The sequence below is a fragment of the Erinaceus europaeus genome, chromosome 2, assembly GCF_950295315.1.
Source record: "Erinaceus europaeus chromosome 2, mEriEur2.1, whole genome shotgun sequence".
Lineage (NCBI taxonomy): Eukaryota > Metazoa > Chordata > Mammalia > Eulipotyphla > Erinaceidae > Erinaceus > Erinaceus europaeus.
The window spans coordinates 56,209,275-56,235,376 of record NC_080163.1 but is presented as its reverse complement, the minus strand read 5'-3'; the positions used below and the strand labels follow the sequence as shown (position 1 = coordinate 56,235,376).

Here is a 26,102-nt window from a genome sequence, read left to right as displayed (position 1 = left end):
AAATTTAAGAGTAAGATGAACTCAGTTGAAAACATTTTATTTTTCAGAAAAAATGTATTTTACTTATTTATTTTTAATAAAAATAGAGACACAGAGAGATAGAGACTAGAACACTGCTCAGCTCTGGCTTGTGGTGGTGCTGGGGACTGAGGAGCTTTGGATACAAAATCTATCTGCATAATCATTATGCTGTCTCCTCAGCCCTGGAATCACATTTTAAAAGCCTATGAGTGGGGTTGCCTCAAAAAAAAAAAAAAAAGCCTATGAGTATTATAGTACATTTTGCCAGATACATCAGTGCTGGAATAGCATGATTATTGAAGTCAGGTAATAAATGAGAAGACAACACATATATTCATTCAATCATGGAATCTTAGTTAAAAGGGCTCCTAAGAGTCATTTGAAGTAGTGATCCTAGAATATGAGTTTTAAATACTTAGAAGGGAAGGAAGGAAGGAAAGAAGAAGGAAGGAAAGAATGTCAATAGTTTATTTTGCACAATAGGAATACTAGACAAATACTTGTCTGGGCAGTAGTTTAGCTAGTAGAGCATAGGATGTGCATATCTGAGACTACTGGTTCAATCCTTTCTGCTTTGGGAGTGGAGTTGTTGTTTTTCTCTCTCTTCTTCTCACTGCATGTGAAAATAAATTAAAAAAACAAAAAAGAAAAGAAAATATCAATTCTCAGCACCATTTTGAAAGAGGACATTTTTACCAATTTCTTTCTAAGGAGAAAATACTCTGAGCTCATTAAATTTGTTTATTTCTTCATATTTTCTATAGATGGAAGTTATACTAGTTCATTTGTTTCACATACAATAATCTTCTTAGCTATATGAAAAAAAAGGATACATAACTCCTCCATAAAAGGGTATAAAATCACTGTACATTCACAATTACTAAACACCCCATCACTGTTAAACAATAGAATACATAACATTCAGATGACTAGAAATGCTTCTTGAGCACCTGTATTCTATTTAACAAAGACCGTAGAATAATATGTGCAATGTCTTGTTTATGGTTTTTTAAATCCAACATAATTAATAAAATATAAGATTTTTACTATCTAGAAAAATGACACTATTTTTATTTAATGATTTAATAATTATTAACAAGATTGTCCGGATAACAGGGGTACAACTTCATACAGTTCTCACCAGCAGAGTTCCATACCCCATCCCCTTCATTGAAAAGATCCCTATTCTTTTTCTTTTTTTTTAGAATTATTTATTTATTAATGAGAAAGACAGGAGGAAAGAGAAAGAACCAGACATCACTCTGGTACATGTGCTGCCAGGGATTGAACTCGGTACCTCATCCTTGAGAATCCAACACTTTACCACTGCGCCACCTCCAGGACCACAAGATCCCTATTCTTTATCACACTTCTTCTAGCTTTTGCCCTTCTTCCATAGCCAGTCAACAGCGTCAGGTTGAGCCTGATGTAAAGTTTGGAGACCTCCTTTGAATCTGGAGAGGTGGCAGTCGTTGACTATGTGGGTCATAGTCTGTCTGGAGCCGCAGGGGCAGTTCGGGTCGTCTCTGGCTCCCCAGCAATGGAACATAGCCGCGCACCGGCCATGGCCTGTTCGATAGCGATTGAGGAGGACCCAACCATAACGTGCTAGGTCAAAGCCGGGTTGACGCTTGCAGGGAGGGGTCTGTGATGAGGTGTTTGTTCTTTACCTCAGCTGACTGCCAACTCTGTTTCCAAGAGTCTGGAACAGAGAAGTTCAGTGTAGGCGTAGGAGACCAGATTGGATGACGAGACGTCAAGCGTTGAACAGGGTGGGCGAAGATATCCGCGTATATTGGCAGGTCCGGTCGAGCTAGACGTGAGAAATGAACTTAGATGATGCCGCATCCCGACGAATATCTGGCCGGGCGATGTTGCTAAGAACTGGCAGCCATGGAACCGGGGTGGAACGGATGGTTCCAGAAATGATCCTCATGGAGGAATATAATTTGGAATCGACCAAGTGGACATGGGGGCTACGGAACCATACTGGGGCACAGTATTCTGCAGTGGAATAGCATAATGCCAGAGATGATGATCATAGTGTGGAAGCGCTCGCACCCCATGAGGAGCTGGCCAGTCTTGCAATGATGTTATTCCTCGCACCCACCTTTGCTGCAGTTTTTATGAGATGTTTGTGAAATGACAGAGTGCGATCGAGAGTAACGCCAAGATAGACTGGCTGGGCTTCATGCCGGATTCTCATATCGCCAAGCTGCACATTAAGCTCACACGAGGCCGAGGCATGGTGTAGGTGGAAAACAGATGATACCGTTTTTTGCAGTGCTAGGGATTAGTCGCCATTTTTTACAGTAATCAGATATCAGAGACATGTCTTTCGTGAGTGTTTCCTCGAGGATGTCGAACTTGGATGCCTGAGTTGCACAGCAGATGTCATCGGCATAGATGAACTTCCTTGAAGAAGATTCTGGGAGGTCATTGATGTAAATATTAAATAGCGTAGGAGCCAGAACAGAGCCCTGGGGGAGGCCACTTGAGACAAGTCTCCATCTGCTAGATTGTCACCCAGATGCACCCAGAATCTTCTGTTTTGGAGAAGAAACGATATAGTGTTGGCCACCCATGGAGGCAGGCATCTTGAGATCTTGACTATGAGACCACCATGCCAGACCGTGTCATAGGCTGCTGTGAGATCAACAAAGACAGCACCCGTCTTTAAATTCTTCTGGAATCCATTTTCAATGTAAGTTGAGAGGGCCAGGACTCGTTTGCAGGTAGATCTTCCTGGGCGGAAACCAGCTTGGGCAGGTGATAGGAATTTCTCTGTAAGAGGACAAATTCGTGACAGAAGCAGCCTCTCAAGGAGTTTGTAACACATGGAGAGGAGAGAAATTGGTCTATAGCTGGCGGCCAGTGTTGGGTCTTTCTTTGGTTTCAAAACTGCTATTATCTTGGCAGGACGCCAAATTTTGGGCATAGATTCGGATTCCAAGATGTGGGACTGGGAGTATGGATCAAAATTTTGAGGTACAGAAGGTGGAGAAGGCACTTTATAAAATATTCATTTTGGGCTGGGGAAATAACATAATGGTTATGTAAATTACTTTCATGCCTGAGGCTCTAGAATCCAAAGTTCAATCCCCCTCCTCCCCCCACCCATAACCTTGTGTTCAGGAACCTAGACAATCTAGCGAGGCTGAGGAAGAAAAGCAGCAAGAGCACTATCTCTGGAAAAATCAAGAAGTTTAAACTAGGTTCCCCGCCCCCCTTTAATTTTAGAGCAGAATTGTAAGTAGGGCAATCATGCCTCAGAGTCAGCAAAGGAGAATGTATAATAGTGCTGACTGGGGAATCAGGCAGCCTGGGTTTTGTTAATGCTTCAAAACTTGATGCTAAATCTCAGGGGCAGTCTTTTATCATCATCATCTTCTAACAGTGATTTTTAATTTTTTTTATCTTAATGAGAGAGATAAGCTAAAGGCACATAGAGAGTGAGAGAGACATGAGAACACTGCACAGCTCTGGTTGATGGTGGTGCTAGGTATGGATCCTGGGACCTTAGAGCCTCAGGCATGAAAGTCTTATTGTATAGTTATTGTGCTATTTCCCCAACCCTCTTACCTTTTTATTTATTTATTTATTTTTGCTTTTCAAAAACAGAAGACATTTAGTTTTTTAAGTATTTTATCTGTTTATTTAATTTTTATTGGATAGAGACAGCCAGAAATCAAGAGGGAAGGGAGTGGTAGAGACACAGAGAGACACCTGTAAAAAATGGCAACTAATCCCTAGCACTGAAAAAACGGTATCATCTGTTTTCCATCTACACCATGCTTCGGCCTCGCTTGAGCTTAATGTGCAGCTTGGCGATACGAGAATCCGACATGAAGCCCAGCCAGTCTATCTTGGCGTTACTCTCGATCGCACTCTGTCATTTCACAAACATCTCATAAAAACTGCAGCAAAGGTGGGCGCGAGGAATAGCATCATTGCAAGACTGGCCAGCTCCTCATGGGGTGCGAGCGCTTCCACACTACGATCATCATCTCTGGCATTATGCTATTCCACTGCAGAATACTGTGCCCCAGTATGGTTCCGTAGCCCCCATGTCCACTTGGTCGATTCCAAATTATATTCCTCCATGAGGATCATTTCTGGAACCATCCGTTCCACCCCGGTTCCATGGCTGCCAGTTCTTAGCAACATCGCCCCGCCAGATATTCGTCGGGATGCGGCATCATCTAAGTTCATTTCCCACGTCTACGCTCGACCGGACCTGCCAAATATACGCGGATATCTTCGCCCACCCTGTTCAACGCTTGACGTCTCGTCACCCAATCTGGTCCCCTATGCCTACACTGAACTTCTCTGTTCCAGTCTCTTGGAAACAGAGCTGGCAGTCAGCTGAGGTAAAGAACAAACACCTCATCACAGACCCCTGCAAGCGTCAACCCGGCTTTGACCTAGCACGTTATGATTGGGCCCTCCTCAATCGCTATCGAACAGGCCATGGCCGGTGCGCGGCTATGTTCCATCGCTGGGGAGCCAGAGACGACCCGAACTGCCCCTGCGGCTCCAGACAGACTATGACCCACATAGTCAACGACTGCCACCTCTCCAGATTCAAAGGAGGTCTCCAAACTTTACATCAGGCTCAACCTGATGCTGTTGACTGGCTACAGAAGAAGGGCAAATGCTAGAAGAAGAGAGACACCTGCAGACCTGCTTCACCACTCGGAAAGCTTTCCCTCTGCAGGAGGGGACCGGGCTCGAACCCCGGTGCTTGTGCAATTGTAACATGTACGCTCAACCAGGTGTGTCATCTCAAGTATTTTATTTATTCTCAAGACCCAAGTTTCTCTTGAGGGTCAAATGTATCAGTGGGGCAGGCAGTAAGACAAATACAGTTGGCAGCAGGATATGTTTTCTTCTTCACAAAGAGGGTCTCCCAACATTCCTTATAGCATAGTTCTATTTAAAATTCATTAACATGAAAGAAAGAGGAGTGGACCATCACTGTGGTACAGGGGATTTTAGGTAACTTTGGACTCCATGCTCCTAAATCCAAGGTCCTAGCAAGCACAAAATTGTTACACTGAGACTAAGTTTAAGGAGCTAGGGGTACTGGGAGACAGCAAGGGCGGTGATTTAAAAAAAAGAAAAAAAATTCCACAGGGTTTAGGAGACAGCAATAATGGTTATGCTGACTCTTGAGGACCAAGGTTCAGTCCCCAGCACTACCATAAGCCAGGACTGAGCGGTGCTCTGGTCAAAAATACTTAAGGATAATAGTAAAATTCTTATTCCTGAGAGTCCGAGGTCCCAGGCTTTACGGAGAACATCACAAGCCCAGCTGAGAGGTTTCAGTTCGTCAGGGCAGAGGATATAGTGTAATGATTGTGCAAAAAAGCGAGCATGCCCGAGAAATTCAAGGTCTCGGGCTCAACCCCCAAGCCGGAGCTGAGTGGTGCTGTAGCAGGAGTCGAATAAACCTAGCCGGCTCTGGGATGCTTTTCTTTTCCTTTCCACCAGAGGTGACATTCTCTTTCAAAACAGAAATTGGGCTGGACGAGGTCAGTAGTAAAAACCTCAAAAAAAAAAAAAAAAAGTAGAAGTCAACACCCAATTTCGTAGGAAGCCTTAAATCTCCATCTTTCTCGCAAACAATGAAGGAAGGTGACGTTCCCCAACCCGTACTCAAGACCGGCGGCCAGACGGCCTCCGAGACACCGGGCGGATCCAAGATGACTAAGAAACAGGTGAAGACAGTGAACCGGCAGGCGGCAGGAAGCGGAAGTCAGCCAGGAGGCTCGGGGGTTGGGGTGGGGGGGAAGGAGGCGGGGCCACTTTGCGCCTGCGCAATCCGCAGAGGTCGTAGTCCGCATGCGCTCTAAGGCCTTAACGGAGTGACGCCAGGAGCGTGGGCCGCGGCTCTCACGGATCCGGTTCCGCCCTCCCTCTCGCGGCCGACCTCCCGAGCTAGCGCCGGAGCTCCCTTTCCCAGAGTGCTCTGCGCCGTGAAGAAGCGGTTCCCGGGGACTGGGGGCATTTTGTGTTGGCTGGAGCCGGAGTAACAAGATGGCGGCGTCGGCGGAGTGACAGGGGTCCCTCCGGGCGGGAGCCGGCGGCTGTGGTGGCAGCGGTGTCGCCGCCCTAACTCACCGCGCCCCCTCCCCCCGTTTTTTATTATTACTTTTTTATTTTTCCAGCCCGTGTCGTCGCTGCGAAGGCGAGGCAGCGGGCGGCCGCCCCTGAAACAAGTGGCCCAGCCCGGAACCCTGCTCGCCTCGCCGCCCCTCCCCATTTCCTCCGCTGAGGCCTGGCCTTAAGAAACCCGGCTGAGCGGCGGCCAGCGGGTCCCCGAGCCCCCGGCCGAGACTGGGCCTGGTGACACCGAGCAAGAGGCGCCGCGCTCCGTTTCCCGCCGCCGCCCGCACCCCCTCCCCCGCCATCCGCACCCCTCGCTCCGTGGATCGTCACCCCGGGGTCCCCACCACCCGTCTGCCCTGCGAGGTGTCGGGGCTCGGCCCCACAGCCTCCATCTTCGTCGCTCAGGATGGCGAGCAGCAGCGGCTCTAAGGCCGAGTTCATTGTAGGAGGGAAATACAAACTGGTCCGGAAGATTGGGTCTGGCTCCTTCGGGGACATTTACCTGGCGATCAACATCACCAACGGCGAGGTAAGTCTCCAGGGTTGGGGGTTCACGGACGCAACCGCCCCCCCCCCCCCACCAGGAAAAGAAAAAAAAAAAAAACAACCGCCCGGGCCTTTCCCGGCGCGAGCGCGCCCCGGGGGAATCGGCGGGGCGCACCCCACCCTTCTACGCTGCTCCCTTTTTCCGTGTTTCTTTTCTTTTTCTTCCTAAAAGGGAAAGCTTGGCAGGAAGGTGGTGTGAACTTAGAAGTTTCCCCGGACTCGTTAAAATGGGGTGGGGGGGGGGGGGAAGAGAAGGAAAGTCTGTTCAATCGAACATTGAAAAACTCAGGCTTTTTTTTTTTTTAATTTTTTTTTTTGCTACCAGAGCACAGCTCAGGTCTGGTTTCTGGTGGTGCCTGGGGATTGAATTGAACCTGGGACTTTGGAGCCTCAGGCAAGAGAGAGCCACTTTGCATAACCATTATGTTATCTACCACCACCTCCCCGCCCTGAAAAACTCTGTTTTGTATTTGAAGTGAAAAAGGCAAAAGCAAAACCCTGTTTCTCCGAGCCCTGCTTGCCGTGTAGACACGAGTGTGTGTCTGTCTGTAGTCAGCTCTGTACTGGGGGGGGGGGGGTTTGTTCTGTTGAGGACAGTTTGCCATCGCCCGCTGCCTTCCTGGTCCCGCTCATCCCTCCACTTCAGAGGACGTGCGGGTTTCATCACTACCCTCCCTCCCCCATCCATCCATCCATCCATCCCCTTCTCCACACTCCCGGCCACCACCCCCCAGAAAAAAAGTGGTTGTTGAGGCTGCTTGTCTTCGTTTTATAATCTGCAAAGAGGAGGGCTTTCTCTCCCACCAGCCGCACACTTCCACCTCGTAGCCTCGAGTTGGAGCGCTGCTAACGTCCCCACTCCTTCCCCCCCCAAGTGACATTGAAGCCGGAGGGATGTTGACTCCTTCGTTCCTCCCTCTTTCCCCTGCAGGAAGTGGCAGTGAAGCTAGAGTCTCAGAAGGCCAGGCATCCCCAGTTGCTGTACGAGAGTAAACTCTATAAGATTCTTCAAGGTGGGGTTGGCATCCCCCACATACGGTAAGCACCCATCAAGCAAAAAAAAAAAAAAAGTAATGATGATAATAAATATATCTGAGTTTAAAAAGTTAAGACTAAACAAAAAAAGCCCAACCCATGAGGGCTGTACGACTTGGTGAAATTGGGTAGAGGCTGGTAAGAGGACCCTGGTCGTTGGATTACCTGGTGGTTTCCTGTGAAGTAAGTTCCTGCAATCACTGAGTACATTTTAGTCTGCCAAGATAGTTTAGAATTTCAGTTCGATGCACTCGGCTCCATTTAGCGAGCCGTCATTCTTCCCCACCCAGGCTTTCATTTGCAGTTAGGTACCCCGGGTCATCCGATCTCCCAGCAGAAGGGGTTTGGCTGCTGCTCCCCCACCCCGGCGGCACCTCTGATGTCTTAGGTTTGTCTAGGGAAATGGATTCCAAGGTGCCGAAGTGTCGGGGGCCCAGCCAGTTCGGGTTGCTATCGGCGCTGGCTTGGGAAATGGCTGCTCTTTTGTTGTGTTTTTGTTCCAACATGTCTTCCTCCTCCGCTTAGAAAATGGCGGAACGACGTGACTCAACCACATATTCCTTCCCTTTTCTCTGCTTGGGTGCATAGTTTATGCTTCCTTGAACTCCCCTATAGCAGCCCTGAGTGGATTAGACTTTTGGAAGGCCCAGAATAAAGCTGCAGGCGGCGGTGGGGTCGAGATGGCCAAATGACAATCTGCTAACTGCGGCAGATGCGACGTGAAATGGTTAGAGCGTACGATGCAGAATCTTTAATGCTCCTCTTAAGGTGTTAATTACTGTCTCGGGAAGGTTAATCTTGGCCACATTTCAGTCTATATTAAATTTGTGTGGGTCACGACAGAGGCAGCACTAGCTACTGAAATATACCGAAATCAGTTGTATTAAGAAAGCTTGATTGGGTAACCACAGTTTGATAAGTAACTTTAAACCTGTTGATAACTTGGCGACTCATCAGGAAACTGCCCCCTTTTTTTTGAGAGGTGTGGGATATTGATGAAAGGATGTGGTAATCATGGTTGTTATGGTTAAATGTTTTTAGAATAGTTTGACTTTTGAGATTAAAGAGTCTGTTAGAATTGAAAGAACTATTGTTCCCAACAACTACTCAAAAATAACATTTGCAGAAAAAAGATTTCCAAAGATACTTGAGAATATTTAGCTTTTTTCCCCCCTCTTCTAACTTCTGTTATCTCAAATCTAGATATAAGGATTATACTAGACAATTAGCTCTGATGCTCCAAAGTAACACTATTAATTTTTTTTTTTCAATGCTGGATGAATGGATGTTGGAAATTTGGTTGGAAGTGATCAAATAGAGTATAAGAAAACCCTGATTTTGTTTTATAAAGTGAAAATTATTAATGTTGAGTCTGAGATGATCCACATAGGAGACCAAATGAAGGAGACCAAATGATTCCTATGTTTATGTGGAGGGGGGAAAAATGCCTGCTCTGTGGGAGAGTAAGTGTTCCTGTGAAGAATGAAGCTAAATTAAATGCTTAGCTTTCTCCCTCAAAATAACAAAAATATCTGTTGCATTGACATAAAAGTTTAAAACTCCTTTCACCTCGCATCTAATCTACTGCTTTCCTTCATTGTAGTTTTTCTAGAATTTCATATAAATGCAATCATAGAATACGAGGTAATTTCGTGTCTTGACTTCTTTCACTTTGTACAGTGCTTTTCATTGTCTTCTGTTTTGAAAGATAAAGATTTCACACACCAGGCTGAATTTAAACTTTTTAATTGTTTTCAGAAAGTATTGAGGTTCTGATTCTAATCCCAAACTAAATATACCTTTTTATCTGATAGCTTTTGTTTGACAACAGTAACACAGCCAACAAAAGTAATATACTGGATAAGCACATGAATAAATGAAATTAATTTGTGAGTGGAAAAACAGTCTTATTAAAGGCAGAGAGAGTTGAGCTGGTTATAAACAGCCTGTGGGTGGAGCTAATGAGAGATTAACTTGACTTTCAAGTGAAAGGCTTCCTAGGAGAGGAGATGGGATTTCCGGATCTGGCTGTTAGGAAGAAAGCTTGATGAACTGGTTGGGGAATACATCTAGTAGTAGTGTGGCTTCTGGGAGTGGTCTCTAAGGTACTGTGTAGTCTTTGCACAGAGAGGGTGGGGAAGGTAAATTTGCTTTAGAAGAGGTAGAATTCTTTTCATAGAAATAAAAGGGATTCATTGGTTTTAAATTAAAATTTGAAAGGATTATTTTCTCTGAATCAGAAAGGATAAGAAAGATTCATTTAGTGGTCTGGGAGGTGGCACAGCGGATAAAGCATTGGATTCTCAACCATGAGGCCCCAAGTTCAATCCCCAGCAACACATGTACCACAGCGACGTCTGGTTCTTTCTCTCCTATCTTTCTCATGAATAAATGAACAAATTCTTAAAAGAAAGATGCATTTTACATTCTTTATTTGGACAACATCATTTTCCCATCTCTTCATTTTGTTTCCTGCTGTTCCCACATCACTTTTATAGTATGTACTCAGCAAATATTTACTTGCCAAATATAGGATTAATTTTAGCTTGTTTAAATAAGGCCTCTTTATTATTGTCAAAGTATGGGTATCCATTTAGATTTTGTCTTATCTCCTGTCTCTGCCCCCTCAAGCCTCTGTTTTTGCTAAGGTAACTTAAGCCCTGGCCGCTGAAGTTTTAAGACTTGTTTTCAGACAATGGCAATTAGAAGGCATTCATTATAGCGTGTTACTATCTAGGTCTTCACTTGAAGGTTATTTTAGCCATTTTTCCCCTCTATTTTATTCTTTCTATTTTATTTGTTAGGACAGAGACATTGAGAGGAAAGGAGGAGATAGGAGAGAGAGAGAAAGACAGCTGCAGACCTGCTTCACCACCTGTGAAGCATGCCTCCTGCAGGTGGGAAGCAAAAGCTCGAACCCGGGTCCTTGCACTTGATAATATGTACACTTCTTTCAAGGCTATTTTAGTAACGATGCCATGGACAACTCTTATAAATGCCATCTTGGTTGGCCATTTAGAAGGTTGTAAATTAACGAATATGCGAGAAAGATTTCCTGTTGTTTTTTTTTTTGTACCCTTTTTTTAATTTTTGCCTTTTCTGAATGCCAAGGTATTTCTAATTTATTTATTTATTTTTTAATCAGAGCACTGCTCTGTTCTGCTCTTGTTTTTGGTGGTATGGGGGATTGGACCTGGGAGCTTTAGGAATGAGAGTCAGTTTGCGTAACCATTATGCTCTCTCTCCCACCCATAAGTATATATTTTTTAACCAAAGCACTGAGCAGCTCTGGTTTATGGTAGTGCAGGGGATTGAACGTGGGATTTCTGGAGCCTCAGGCTTGAGAGTCTCTTTGCATTACCATTATGTTCTCTACCCCTGCCCTTAAATAAACTTTTATTTATTTTATTTGCTAGAATAGAGAAATTGAGAAGGAAGAAGAGATAGAGGGAAATACAGAGACATCTATCTGCAGCCCTGCTTCATCACTTGTGAAGCTTTCCCCTTGCAGATGGGGACTGGGGCTTGAACCCTGCCTGGTTCTTGTGCACTGTAATGTATGAACTCAGCCAGGTGCGCCACCACCCAACCCCCAGTTTCCAAATATTAACTCTAGTGTTTATTCTCTAGTTTTTGTTTGTTTTTTTAACAGCACAGCACTGCTCAGCTCTTGTTTATGGCAGTGCTAGAACTTTTAGAGCCCCGGACTTGAGAGTCTTTGCAAAGCCTAATGTTACACTATCTACCCCCACCCCATATATATATTAATATATATATATATATATATATAATATATATATATATGAATTAATGGTTTACAGTCAACAGTAAAATAACAAAAATAAAATACAGTCATTTGTACATGTATAACATTCCTCAGTTTTCCACATAACAATTCAACCCCCTCTAGGTCCTCTGTACCCCCTAAATTTTTTTTACTATGATTATTTTTACTTATTTATTGGATAAAGAGAGCCAGAAATTGAGGGGGAGAGGGGAGATAGGGAGAGAGATACCTGCAGCACTGCTTCACTTGGAAAGCTTTCCCTCTGTGGGTGGGAACTGGAGGCTCAAACTTGGGTTCCTCTGCATTGTAACATGTGCACTCAACCAGGTGTGCCATCGCACCCCCTAGTTTTTTTTTAATTGTGGGTATATGTCCTGTAAATAAATTCTCTTAACAAGGTGCCATCTGTGTCTACATTACATAGCAGACACATTGCAGATAGCTTGATGCATGAGAAATGTGATATTAACTAATACGATAACTGAATCCTTGGTATAAATTTACTTGATACTGACTTGTTAATGGATTTATAGTGATGGAATAATATAGTGAATTTTTTTTTTTCCGTACTAGAGCACTGCTCAGCTCTGGTTTATGGTGGTGCAGGGGATTAAACCTGGGAGCTTTAGGAATGAGAGTCAGTTTGCATAACCATTATGCTATCTCCGCCACCCATAAGTATATATTTTTTAACCAAAGCACTGGAGCCTCAGGCTAGAGAGTCTGTTTGCATAACCATTATGCTGTCTACCCCTACCCATAATATAGTGATTTTAATGACAGTTTCTTAAACTAGATGAAACTTGAGAAAAGCCCACTACTTAATCAAGGAAAATTGAGTCACAGAGGGCCTAGTGGGCTCCCCTAAATCCTAGTTCTCTTCTGACCCATTTTTGACTTTATGGTTTTTGCCTCATAAAGAGAAATTGAAATCTGTAAATGTAAGTAGTCTTTATTATTTAACTAGAAGCTTATAATTCTTATTCTCCCTTTTGAATTCATGGGTTGCAGGGTGAAAACTTTTTTGAAATTAATTTGTGGGCTAGATGATGGTTAAGCACACACATTATAGTGCATGAGGATGCAGGTTCAAGCCCATGCTTGAAGGGGAAAGCTTCATGAGTGGCAAAGCAGTGCTGCAGTTGTCTAGTCTCCTTATCTCCTCTCTTCTCTCTTTTTTTTTTTTTTTTTTGTCTCTACTCAATAAGTTAAATTCATTTGCACCTTAATTTGGAGCAAGTATTTCCAAACCTTTGGAACATGGTTTTACTATTTTGGTTCTAGTTATATTTAGAGCTAAATCACTTTGTTTCAAAAGTGTATTGAAACTGTATCTATAGTATGAATTAAGTCAGTTCTGTGGACAGAAATAGAATTTAAAACAGATGAGTCAGGGCGGGCTGGTGGCACACCTGCTAGAGTGCACATGCTTATGCTTGAGAGTCCAGTGCTGTATCCACTGCACCAACTCCCAGACCAGATTTGCACATGCTACAATGCACAGAAATCCAGGTTCAATTAATTCCCTGCTCCTTACCTGCAGGAGGAAGCTTCATTGAGCAGTGAAGCACTGCTGTAGGAGTCTCCTTCTCTGTCACCCTCTTCCATCACAATTTCTGTGTCTGTCCAATAAGTAAAAAAAGGTGAATCTAACATTTTTTATACAAGTGGTATAGTCCGTCCTAAGATAAAGCATTTGAATTTTTTTTAAATCTATTTATTTTATAGGAGACAGCCAGAAATCAAGAGGAAGGGGATGATAGAGATACGCCTGCAGCCCTGCTTCACCATTCTCAAAGCTTCCCCCCTACAGGTGGGGGGGGACCAGGGGCTTGAACCCGGGTCCTTGCACACTGGAATGTGTGGTTTAACTAGGTGTACCACCACTCAGCCCCGAGATAAAGCATTTTTAATCATATGCATGATTTTGTTGTTCTGGTTCGATTTTTTATTATTATTTTTATAGACAAAGATAATCAGAGATTCCTCTGGTGCCATAGCATCTCGAATGGTGTCAGGGACTTAGATGAATCTGGACAGAGCACATGTCTTACCTGATGAACTCTCTCTGGCTCAAGAACATTAGATAAAACAAAAAACTTCTAATCCTTGCTAATATATGCAATTCTTGACATTCTGTGGCAGCATAGGTAAACATTTTAAATTATCTTGGGATTATAGTGACACATTTTTTCTGGCTAATTTGTCGATTTGTAAGACTAGTTTAACAAGTGTGTTTATCTACAGTTTAGCACCATAAAGTACATTTTTGTGCCTGAGGCTCCATGGCCCTAGCATCATTATAAGCCAAACTTGAACTAAATAATCAATTGGGCATGTGAATGAATACACAAAAAGAATTGAGATTTTTACCAGTTCTTTAAGGAATTAGAATACATCCTTTTTCTCATCTGAATGCCATGTGTGAATTGTATTTTAATGGGAACTTTGAATATGCTGTACAGAAAGATTTAGCTGGAAAACATACTGCTCGTCAGTGAAAGGGAAGTGCAGAGAACATTATACTGAGTAAAGAGTGAGAGTTCTGTTTCTGATGTCTTCCGGGACTGAACCTCCAGTGACTTCTGTAGTTGGCAATCCCAGTTTTAGTTGATTAAAAAAGGGGAAAAATATATAGATTGTAAGGTGTTTGCAATACATTGTATGAGATCAGTAGGATAAAAAGTGCCTCATATTTTCTGATGCAGCAGTGGGTTATTATGGGACAGACTTAGTTAGCTCAATCTTGCACCTGCTGTGCCACCTACCAGGTTGCAAGATTGTAATGTGTGCTTATTTGCCTTTTGATTCATAACATTGATGTGCAGTATTGAAATCAATGGGCAGTAGGTTGGATTGCTGTAGCTATTTCTTTTTCAATTTACATGGAAGAATAAATACCAAGCATTTATACAGGTGTTACATATGGTCTCAGTCATTACAAGTGTTGTTAATTGGAATCTTTATATACAAATTATAAATCACTGATAAATATAAAATATATCTATGTTATTTATATATATATATATATTTACATAGATAGTTAGAAGTCACATGTGTTATTTGAATGAATCTTACTGCCTCTTTCAGCTATGTTAGTTTGTTCCCAAACTTTCGGCACAATGGAATCATTAGATCCCCCCATTTGTTCTTTTCTCTTGCTCTCATTCTCTCTCTTTCCCTTTCCCCAGAGCACTCCTTAGTTCTGCCATGTGGTGTGGGAGATTGACTCTGGAATGAATGTCTTTTTTGCATAGCCATTATATTCCACACCCCATCCCACTACATGATTTTCAATAATATTTTATTTATTTGTTCCCCTTTTTTGTTGCCCTTGTTTTTATTGTTGTAGTTATTATTGTTGTCTTTGTTGGATAGGACAGAGAGAAATGGAGAGAGGAAGGGAAGACAGAGGGGGAGAAAAAGATAGACACCTGCAGGCTTGCTTCACCGCCTGTGAAGTGACTCCCCTGCACGTTGGAAGCCGGGGCCTCGAACCGGGATCCATACACTGGTCCTTGTGCTTAGCGCCACCTGTGCTTAGCCGCTGCGCTACTGCCCGGCTCCCCCCACTGCATGATTTAAAGAAATATTGACACTTGACTGAATTTCAGATAGGTAGTTGCTTTGGGTGTTTTGTTTTGTTCTGTTCTGTTTTGGGGGGAGGAGAGGAGGGGAGAACCAGAGCATCACTTTGGCACCTGCGGTACTGAGGCCTGAACCCAGGACTTTATGCTTAAGAGTCCAGCTGTATTGTCTTTTCATTCTTTGTCTCTCCCTGTTGAAAAGAGTAGGCGTGGGATGGCAAAGAGTTAAAAGATTTTTTTTTTAACTTGTGTTTTGTTTATTGAATAGAGACAGGAAGGGGGAAAGAGATAGATACCTGCAGCATTGCTTCAGCACCTGCCAAGCCACCTTCTTCAGATGGGAACTGGGAGGCTTGAGCATGGCTCCTTGCACATGGTAAAAATGCTTGTAATTGGGTGCCTTACCACCTGGCACCCAACAATAGTCCAATTAGCATTTCCTCAGTAAAGTGATACGGAATTGGGGGAAAGCTCCCCATGTGAATCCTTTAAAAAAATTTTGACCTACCCGCAGGGAGAAAGCTTTGTAAGTGGTGAAGCAGTGCTGCAGATGTGTCTCTATCCAGTAAATAAATAAAGCTAAAACATTTTTTTTGGTTAATAGGACTTCATTGCTCTAGGAAGATTTTTTTCCTTTTTATTTATTTTTATGTTTTATTTGATAGGACAATGGGGATGGGGAGATAGAAAGGGAGAGAGACAGATACTTGAAGTACTTATTTCACTGCTTGTGAATCTTTCCCCTACAGATGGGAAACGGGCTCAGACCTGTGTCCTTGCTCATGGTAATGTATGCACGGCTCCACCGCCTGACCCCTCTAGGTTTATTTATGTATTTTTTTTCAAATAGAGAGACTGCAGGGTGATCCAGTGGATAAAAGACTGGAATCTCAAGCATGAGGTTCCAAGTTCAGTCCCCAGCAGCACATGTACCAAAATGATATCTGGTTCTTTCTCTCTCCTCTTATATTTCTTATGAATAAACACACTACAGTATCTAAAGTTTCTTTTAGTATGGTGGAGCTGGATTCAAACATGGGTTGTGTGCATGACAAAGCAAACATTCTGTCCCTGTGAGCTATTTGACCCTCCCCCAACCCCCTGTGATTTTGATGTGCAATAAATTTCAGGGGCCACTATAATGTACCATATTTTGATGAGTAGTAATAGTTGCTTCCTCGTAGCCCCCAATCCTATCTTTTCCTAGATAACACAGTTATCTTACAGTTAATTTACATCCTATAAATTGGAAGATTGAGGGGACCAGGCGGTAGCGCAGCGGATTAAGTGCACGTAGTGCGAAGCTCAAGGACTGTTGTAAGGAACCCAGTTACAGCCCCTGGCTCCCCACCTGCTGGGGGTTGCCTCACAAGTTGTGAAGCAGGTCTGCAGGTGTCTTATCTTTCTCTCCCCCTTTCTGTCTTCCCCATCTCTCTTGATTTCTCTCTGTCCTTTCCAACATCAATTACAGCAATAACAACAGTGATAAACAAGAGCAACAAAAAGGGAGAAATAGTCTCAGCTATAACCCTGGAGGCAAAAAGAAAAAAATTGAAAGATTGATTTCAGAAATTCATACCAAGACATATAATGCTGGAAAATACAATATAGTCCCATACAATCAAGTGTTTTAGATCCCTATCACTACCAAAAACTTATGTAACAAGTGCATTTGTACCAGAAAGCATTGTAGATAATACTTGTCTTGCTAATGCAGGTATTTATTTATTTTCAAGTCTTTATTTATTGGATAGAGACCACCAGAAATCGAGAGGAAAGGGGTGATAGAGATGGAGAGAGACACGTGCAGCACTGCTTTACCACTTGCAAAGCTTTCCCCTCGCAGGTGGGGACCGGGGGCTTGAACCCAGGCCCTTGCACATCGCATCATGTGCACCGCCATCGTGCCCCTGTTTATTTATTATATTTAGCATCATCCTGAGTACATAAAGGGTATTGAAAATTCTACTTTTATGTGCATTTAATTTACTTTGCAATCTGAATTTTTAATATAAAACTATGGATGGAGGGAGAACCATATCATTCTGCTGCCTGTGACGATGCCAGGAATGGAACTTGGGACCTTAGGGACCTCATGATTAAGAGTCCAGTGTTTTGTGACCCAGGAGTTAGCTCAGTGGATTAAACATTGGACTCAAGATACCAAGTGTGATCACCAACATTACATATGCCAGAGTATTGATCGGATTCTCTGTTTTCCTCCTTTCATAAGTAAATCTTGAAACAAAATTCAGAGTTCAGGGGCCTGGTGGTGGCACACCTAGTAGAGCTACCTGTTATGGTACTCAAAGACCCAAGTCCAACCACCTGCCAGGAGGGAACTTCACGAGTGGTGAAGCAGTGCTGCAGGTGTCTTTCTCTCGCTGTCTTAGTCCTTCCCTGACTTTGAATGTTACCTCTATTGACTTCATTACAAAAGTTTGGCTATTGAAGACATTTGTTGGCTTATATCTCTTTTAGCGTCTCTTAGGGATATTGACCTTTTTGAAATTTCTTGTCCTCTTTGTTCAGTAGCATCAAGAAGTTGCAGCTTGGGGCTGGGTGGTGGCACACCTGCACTTGTTACAGTGCACAAGGACCCAGATTCAAGTGCATGGTCCCCACCTGCAGGGGGAAAGCTTGACAAGTGGTGAAGCAAGGCTGCAGGTGTCTCTCTGTCTCTCCTTCTTGCCCTCCCCGTCCCTCTCAGTTTCTGGCTGTCTTTATCCAATAAATAAATAATGATAATAAATATTTAATGGGGAGCTGGGCGGTAGTGCAGCAGGTTAAGTCCACATAGTGCAAAGCACAAGGACCGGCTTAATGATCCCAGTTCGAGCCCCCAGCTTCCCACCTGCAGGGGTGGTGGGGGGGCTCTGCTTTGCAGGTGGTGAAGCAGGTCTGCAGGTGTCTTAGCTCTCCTCTCGTGGGGGGGTCTCCTCAGGTGTGAGGCAGGTCTGCAGGTGTCTTTCTCTCCTCCCTTCTCCCCTCCCCTCCCCTCCCCTCCCCTCCTCTCCTCTTCTCTTTCCCTCCTCTCTCGATTTCTCTCTGTCTTACCCAACAACTATAACAACTACAACAAGGGTGACAAAATAGGAAAAATGGCCTCCGGGAGCATTTGTAATGCAGGCACCTTCTTCTAGCGTTTGCCCTTCTTCCGTAGCCAGTCAACAGCGTCAGGTTGAAAGCTGTCAGGAGCTGCTTGTTGCTGGCTTTGAAAGTGACTGGGATCCATGTGGATTCAGTCGGCTAGGAAGGATCATCAGTTTCCCCAATGAATGGGTACTCACGGGATGCACCACGAGAAGGTCGATCCAATGCATCCCCAGCGATAACCTTGTAGGCAAAAAAAAAAAAAAGAAAGAAAAGAAAAAGAAATATTCAATAAAAGTAGTAAGAAAAAATAAAGAAAAAGAAATTGCGGCTTTTGTATTGAATCCCCCCCCCCCTTTTTTTTTACCAGAGGACTACTCAGCTCTGGCTTAGTTGTGCAGGGGATTGAACCTAGGACTTGGAAGCCTAAAGCCTGAAAAATCTCTTTGCATAACCATTATGCTATCTGCCCACCCAGACTTTTTTTCCTTTTTTTTTTCAATTTTTTTTCTTTATTTATTGGATAGAGACAGCCAGAAATAGAGAGGGAAGGGGGCTACAGAGAGGGAGAGAGACACCTGCAGCCCTGCTTCACCACTTTCAAAGCTTTTCCCCTGCAGGCGGGGACTGGGGGCTCGAACCCGGGTCCTTTCGCATTGTAACGTGCACTCATCCAGGTGTGCCTTTTTTCTTTTTATTTATTATTAGTGCTGAAAGATTTTCTTAAAGGGAGATAAGATGGTGGCAGTGAGTGAAATATACATACTGTATTTAGTATTAAGTTTGTTTTAGCTTTGACTGTTAGGCTGTTGAAATTACTACCAAGCTTCACCTATTGAGAAAAGTCTAGGGGTGGAGGAGAGAGCATAATGGTTATGCAAACCGATTCTCATGCCTGAGGCTTCCAGGTCCTCCCAGGTTCACACTACCATAAGTCAGAGCTGAGCAGTGCTCTGGGGAAAAAAAAAAGATTCTAGTATTTCCTTTTTTTAAGACTATTAGTGAGAGAGTAAAGGGTTGAGGAGAAAGATAGAGGTTATACATCAGAACATAACTCAAACTGGGAAGGCATGAATGTTTGTGTAACATCAGAGGGAGAGTAAGTATATTGGGTTTGACCCCAACAGTACTCTGAGTCACCCAGTTATTGCCTTAATAGGTCAAGCCAGTGAAACCCCATTAAGGCTCCCTATGACTCCTTGGTCAGCATTTCTCTTAAACCTCTCTCTTGCATAATAATTACCCGCAGTTTGTTTTAAAAAATGCAGGCTTAAACTTTGACAAGTTCAAGAATTGGGTCCCAACAGTTTTTAAATAAGTATGCCAAGTAACTTCTGCTAAAGATCACTTTGAGAGAGATGTGCTGAAGTTTGACATTGCTATATTGTGTTCTTGCTGAGAGGTATGTAGGAAATGCTCTCGCCTCGGTTACAGCCGTTTCATAATGGTTGCATATCTGGTTTCTGTATAAAGTAATCTTTATATTTGTGTAACGCTTTGCAATGTAACAAAGAAGTACTTTCTCAGTCTCATTATTACAATACCTCTTCAGATAGGTAGATAAGCTTTATTAAGAGTGTTTGTTGAATAAAAATAACTTACATAGAGCCAAGGAGCAAGAAAATGGTGAAGCTAGGACCAGAACCTGTATTTCTGGTAGTTGATTCAGTACTCTTTTGTAGTATACTACTACACATACTTCAATCCAAATGGTGGTTCAACTGGAACACTTTTTAATTGTCTCGACAGAACTTAGTTTTATGAATTTTCCCTAGCTCTAGTATTCTGTATTTTAGTTTAGACAGAATTTAATTGGTAAATAGCTACTTATGTGTTCATTCCTTTTTTTCCTTCAGGCTGCATCTTTTTAAATTTTAGCTATCAGGGCTTTGCTGGGACTCTGTTACTATATGATCACACTGGTTCCAAAGGAATTAAGAAATAGTGGTCCGGGAGGTGGCGCAGTGATAAGGCTTTGGACTCTTAAGCATGAGGTCCTGAGTTCCATCCCCAGCAGCACATGTGCCAGAGTGATGTCTGGTTCTTTGTCTCTCCTCCTGTCTTTCTCATTAATAAATAAATAAAATCTTAAAAAAAATAAAGATTTGTTTATTGTATTTTTGTTTATTGTTACTGGTGAAATAGCTTACTTGGATAATTTGCTGTGGTGCCATGTTCATGACCCAGGCTTGAGCCCAGGGCCCCCCCCCCATTGAAGAAAATTTTGGTGCTGTAGTCTCTTTCTTTCTCACAAATAGCTCGCTCCATCAGAAGAACTGGTAGAATTAACATGAAACAAAATGTAGTTAGTCAAACTTAGTTCTGCTTTCATGATGATTGCCACTAACAGGATGGAGCTTAGTGTATAGGGACAGTTTTATGTATCTAAGACTAAAGTTCATAAATACCTGCAGCTTCTGGAATTGATAGATGAATGTTGAATTGGTAGCTTTTGAGAATTTAAGGATTTAAATTGGGAATGTAGGCATTGTATTGTGATGTCTTTACTTTTGGAACCTGGTAATTCAGGGAAGGCAGTGATACTAACTGCTGTAAATTAATAGTTTCCTCCCAGCCTTGTGCGCACACACACACCAAGGGGGGGTACAGGAAAAGATAAATGAGGAATGCTTGTGGGTAAATGGGATTGAAAGCTATTCAATGGGAACAAAGGGTATCCTATAATTTTAAGCTATAATTTTAAGTATGAGTTACAAAGTCACTATTGACAGTGGCATACATACACGTTATTGATGTATAATAAAATTAGAAGGAATTCAGACAAAAGCATAGTATCTGGAACTGATAGCAGAAGTGACCGAAAGAATTAGTGGTCCCAGACCAAATTAAATCCGATGGGGTTTACAGTCAACAATATTTACTCCTTCCCCATATTAGGGAGCTACTCTATTCCCTGATCTAGCTTTCTGTCCTTTTTCCAGCCATGACATCACCTCCCCAGGCAATAACTTGGATCCATCTGCATATCAGATTTCAGGCGGGGGGGGGGGGGGGGGGACTAGTATAGCTACAGGCCCTTTGAAATATAACTAAAATATGCCTACTAGCTATCTACAAAATGGAGGACCCCCCCAACACTTCATCTGCACTATTCCTTTAGGTCCATGATTGGTCAACAATTTGCTGGGCTTTGAATGTTAACTCTCTTGTCAAACACCAGGTTCCAGATGCTAGCATGATGCCAACCAGACTTCCCTGGACAGTCAACCCCACCAATGTGTCCTGGAGCTCTGCTTCCCCAGAGCCCTTTCCCACTAGGGAAAGAGAGAGGTGAGCTGGGAGTATGGATCGACCAGTCAACGCCCATGTTCAGCGGGGAAGCAGTTACAGAAGCCAGACCTTCCACCTTCTGTATCCCACAATGACCTTGGGTCCATACTCCCAGAGGGATAAAGAATAGGAAAGCTATTGGGAGGAAATGGGATACAAAGTTCTGGCGGTGGGAATTGTGTGGAGTTGTACCCCTCTTATCCTATGGTTTTGTTAATGTCTCCTTTTTAAAATAAATTAAAAAAATAAAAAGAATTTGAGGTAGCTCTTAGTTTAGCAAAGATGAACTTAAAAGAACAGCCTTGTTTTTGTGTACATATGCATTTGTGAGACTTCTCTGCTTCATTTTGAGAAAGGTAGAAATTAGAGGGAAGGATACCACAACACTGAAACTTTCTCTAGTGTATCTTGAACCTCACAAATGACAAGTAAACTGTTGTTGGCTGGAGAGCTTTATTTTACTTTCATGAGTAGGAACATAATGTGAATAAATTAGTAAAGTAAGTTGGTAAAAAGGGAGATACAGCATCTTGAGTAGTGTGTAGGTGCTGTGAAATGTCTGTCATAGCATTGATTAAGCATTTATACCTTTTAGTTCAGCAAAGGCTGGCATTAATAATCTAGACATACAAAGATTATTGGCATTGGGAGACCCTTTATATCAGAAAACTATCAATTATTTTAATAAAAATAAGTGTATGCTTTCTGGTGGATATATATATATACATATATATGTCCTTTTTTCTTTCTTTGCCTTCTGGGGCTCGATTCCAGCATTTTATTGGATAAGACAAAGAAATTGAGAGAGGAGGGGGCAGTAGAGAGGCAGAAAGATAGACACCTGCAGCTCTTTTTCACCACTTGTGAATTGACACCCTCCCCCCCCTTCCCAAAGGGCAGGTGCACAGCTGGGGGCTCAAATCCTGATCCTTGCACATGTCTTTGTATTTTGAACTATCTGCGCTTAACCCAACACACCACCACCTGGTCCCCACTTTATACTTTCTGTGCAGGGAATGTTACTGTATTCCTTGAAATACTACTGTATTACTGTATTCCTTGAAATAGAATGGCCATCCCTAGTGTACAGGTCAGGATTTTCCAGAGAAACAAAGTATTAAACAGACATACATGGGAAGAGATTTATTGTAAGGTATTGACTTGAAGATTGTGAAGTCTCACAATCTGCTGTCTATATAGATTGAAGGCCCAGGAAAACCCCTTAGAGGCCTGAGAACCAGGAACCCAGCTATCTCAGCTCTTCTCCCTTTTTGTTTTGAGTTGGTCCCCTACATTATCATTCATATGTAAGTCTTGATTCCCACCTTTACAGAAATAGTGTTTTACCTGCATAGATCCAGCCAAGTCACAAAGTTATCCAAATCTGTTAAGCTGATAACTTGAAAGGGAGGGCCTACATTAAACACATGCCATTTTTACTGATATTACTGTCTTAATCATAGGTGTAGAATATACTTGGGTGCTTTAATCTGAATTGTATATTTTTCTATTCAAAGACAAGAAAATCCCTAGCTTTGAACTGCCAACTACAGTTGAACACTATTACTTGGTTTCATGTCTTTGTCACTCTTTCCAATTCCCCTATTTTCCTATTTCTAACTGATACCTAGATTACCATTTAGGATTACTTTAACTATTGATTTTTTTTTTTTTAAACCCCAGAGCACTGATCAGTTCTGCCTTATGGTGGTGCAGGGATTGATCCTGGGACTTTGGAGTCTCAGGCATGAGAGTCTCTTTTCATAACTATTATGTTGTCTACCCCCTGTTAAGTATTGATTTTATGTCCCCAGCCACACATAGTTTGTTCAGTCTCCCACCCTGCCCTCCTCTCCCCCTCCCCAACATATACACACACACAGTGTTTCACCACTGACTTGTTTTAGGTAGGAAAAAAGGAAAGACTTCACAGCACCAGAGATCCCTCCAGTGTGGTGGGGACTAGGCTTATATGCATAATAAAGCAGACCCACTGTCCAGGTGAACTGTCTTGCTGGCTCTATCCTAGTTTATATAATTCAAAGGTCCTTAGTCTGGCATTGAGGAGTCTTTTATTTATTATTGGATATAGACAGGGAGAAATTGACATGGGAGGAGGAGATAAAGAGGGAGAGAGATAGAGAGACACCTGCAGCCCTGCTTTACCACTTGTGAAGCTTTCCCCCTGCAGGTGGGGACTAGGGACTTGAATCTGGGTCCTTCTGCACAGTAATGTGTGGCCATAACCAGGTACACCAACCTGGTTGTGGCCTCCGCATATAAGAATCTTAATACAACTCCAAATTCTAAGCCACCATGACTTCTCCCTTCTGTAGCACTTATAGGACAAAATGGTTTGTTCTTCTGACTGAAATACCTTTTTTTAAAAAAAAAAAAAAAAAAGTTGTTTATTTCCTTTTGTTGCCTTTGTTGTTTTATTGTTGTAGTTATTGATGTCATTGTTGTTGGATAGGACAGAGAGAAATGGAGAGAGAGGGAGAGAAAGTTAGACACCTGCAGACCTGCTTCACCACTTGTGTAGTGACTCCCCTGCAGGTGGGGAGCCGGGGGCTCAAACCAGGATCCTTACACCGTGTCCTTGTGCTTTGCGCCCGCCACCTGCTCTTAGCCTGCTGTACTACCACCCGACTCACCGAAATACCATTTTCTATTTACCAAATCTTACTCCTCCTTCAGGGGTTTCTTCTCATTGGTCTTTTGAATTCAGTTAGCATGTTTGTAAATTCCAATAATGTGTAAGTCATTAAATTTGTATTTTTAGTGGGTCTTTGTCTTTTTAATTAGAATTAGGGTGGATATAGGTCTTGGTTTAAGTAAAGAAAAGGAGATACGAGTATGAAGATGGACCTTGTCCTCTCAGAGTATTCAGACCTTGAGGTACTGTTTTTTATATTTGTTGATTTATTTATTTGTGAGAAAGAGAACAGCATTACTCTGGCATATGTAATGTTGAGGATCAAACTCAGGACCTTGTGCTTGAGTCTAACTTTTCATCCACTGTACCACCTCCCAGACCAAAATAATGTTTTTTTATTGACTACATATGAGAGAGTTTCACATAAGAGAGAGATTTGTTTAATCTATTAATTTACTTGATTCTTCTGCTTGTTTAGAAACATGCTGGAGCTTGAGTTATCCTCTTCCCATGTTGAGGTGGGCACTTAGCGAGGTAGGGTTTTTCTAGCCCCTTCAGCAGTTTTAGTAACTGCTGTCAAGGAATTATAATGATCTTTTCTGTATTCACTGATTAGGAAGGACCACTTAAAAGAGACACAGGGTTAGCACATCTGTGTATTTAATGACATGTTTTTTAGGGAAAGTGTAATTATTAAAATATTAAGTACTTAAATTTCAGCTTAAGATTCCATTTATTTATTATGAGAGGTTGAACCAGAACCTCCTTAGCACATGTGATGCCAGGAACTCAGGACCTAGCCACTGCAAGACCTCTTGGGCCACCCTATACTTAAGTTTTACCTTGATTTTCTTTTAAGTCATTGGCATAGATACATATAATATCTTAGAACAGAAATTTCAAAAGAAATGGCATTAAAAGCACTAGTTTACCACTAAGCTGATACTGTTAATATTTTTATACGATTTAGTTTCTTTACGTATTTTTCCCTTTTTTGAATATTATCTTTTTACATGTTTACTACCTTTATTTATTGGATACATACAGTCAGAAATCTAGAGGAGTGGGGAGATAGAAGGAAAGAGACAGAAAGACAACTTCAGCACTGCTTCATCACTCATGAAGCTTTCCCTCTGCAGAGGGGGACTGGGGGCTTGAACCTGAGTCTTTGCATATTGTAACTTGTGCACTCAACCAGCTGTGCTACCATCGGGCATATATATATATTTAATTGAGGTAATGTTGCTTTCCAAGGCTGTTTAATGGTAAACCTCTTCATAATGTGTGTTATTACACCATCCCCTACCATCAAGGAACTACCAGTATCTCTTTCCTTAGAGGGGCAGAGCTCTGGGGAAGTGGGGCTCCAGGGGATATTGGTGGGGTCATCTACCCTGGGAAGTCTGGTTGGCTTCATGGTAGCATCTGGAACCTGGTGGCTGAAAAGAGTTAAGATGTAAAGCAGAGCAAATTGTTGACTAATCATGAATCTAAAGGCAAGAACATTGCAGATGAAGGTTTGGGGTTTCCGCTTTGGAAAAAGCTAGTAGGTCTATTTTTGGTATATTCCAAGGGACCCATGACTATCCATTTGCCTGTGCCTGACATCTTATATGCAGGTGACCTAAGTTATTGTTTGGGGGGATGGTGTCATAGTTGGGAAATAATTTTTAATGACTTTTTCACTTATGCCCTGCCTTTTTTGTCCTTTGCTAGGTGGTATGGTCAGGAAAAAGACTACAATGTACTAGTCATGGATCTTCTTGGACCTAGCCTTGAAGACCTCTTCAATTTCTGTTCAAGAAGGTTCACAATGAAAACTGTTCTTATGTTAGCTGACCAGGTATGTGAAATTTTTACAAGAATACTACTGTTCATCACTATTTAACTATAATTTGAATGTTTATAAATCAGAGTATTATAATCTGGGATATTGCTATCTAACTTAGCAAAGAGGTTAATAGTAGGATGTATC

At 42.5% G+C, this 26,102-nt stretch overlaps 1 protein-coding gene across 8 annotated transcripts in view; it reads left to right on the top strand.

The window, feature by feature from the left end:
• Positions 1-5,986: 5,986 nt before the first annotated feature.
• The window catches only part of CSNK1A1 (casein kinase 1 alpha 1), a 48,979-nt gene continuing 28,863 nt past the window's right edge, over positions 5,987-26,102 (top strand). For 2 of the 8 annotated variants that reach the window (XM_060180992.1, XM_060180978.1), the window contains exons 1-3: positions 5,987-6,661; positions 7,610-7,716; positions 25,844-25,970. In XM_060180992.1, coding sequence (XP_060036975.1) covers positions 6,539-6,661; positions 7,610-7,716; positions 25,844-25,970 — 357 coding nt within the window. In that variant the 5' untranslated portion in view covers positions 5,987-6,538. The remainder of the gene's footprint in view (positions 6,662-7,609; positions 7,717-25,843; positions 25,971-26,102) is intronic. The other 6 variants (XM_007516387.3, XM_016185294.2, XM_007516389.3 and 3 more) reach the window with 4 other exon arrangements.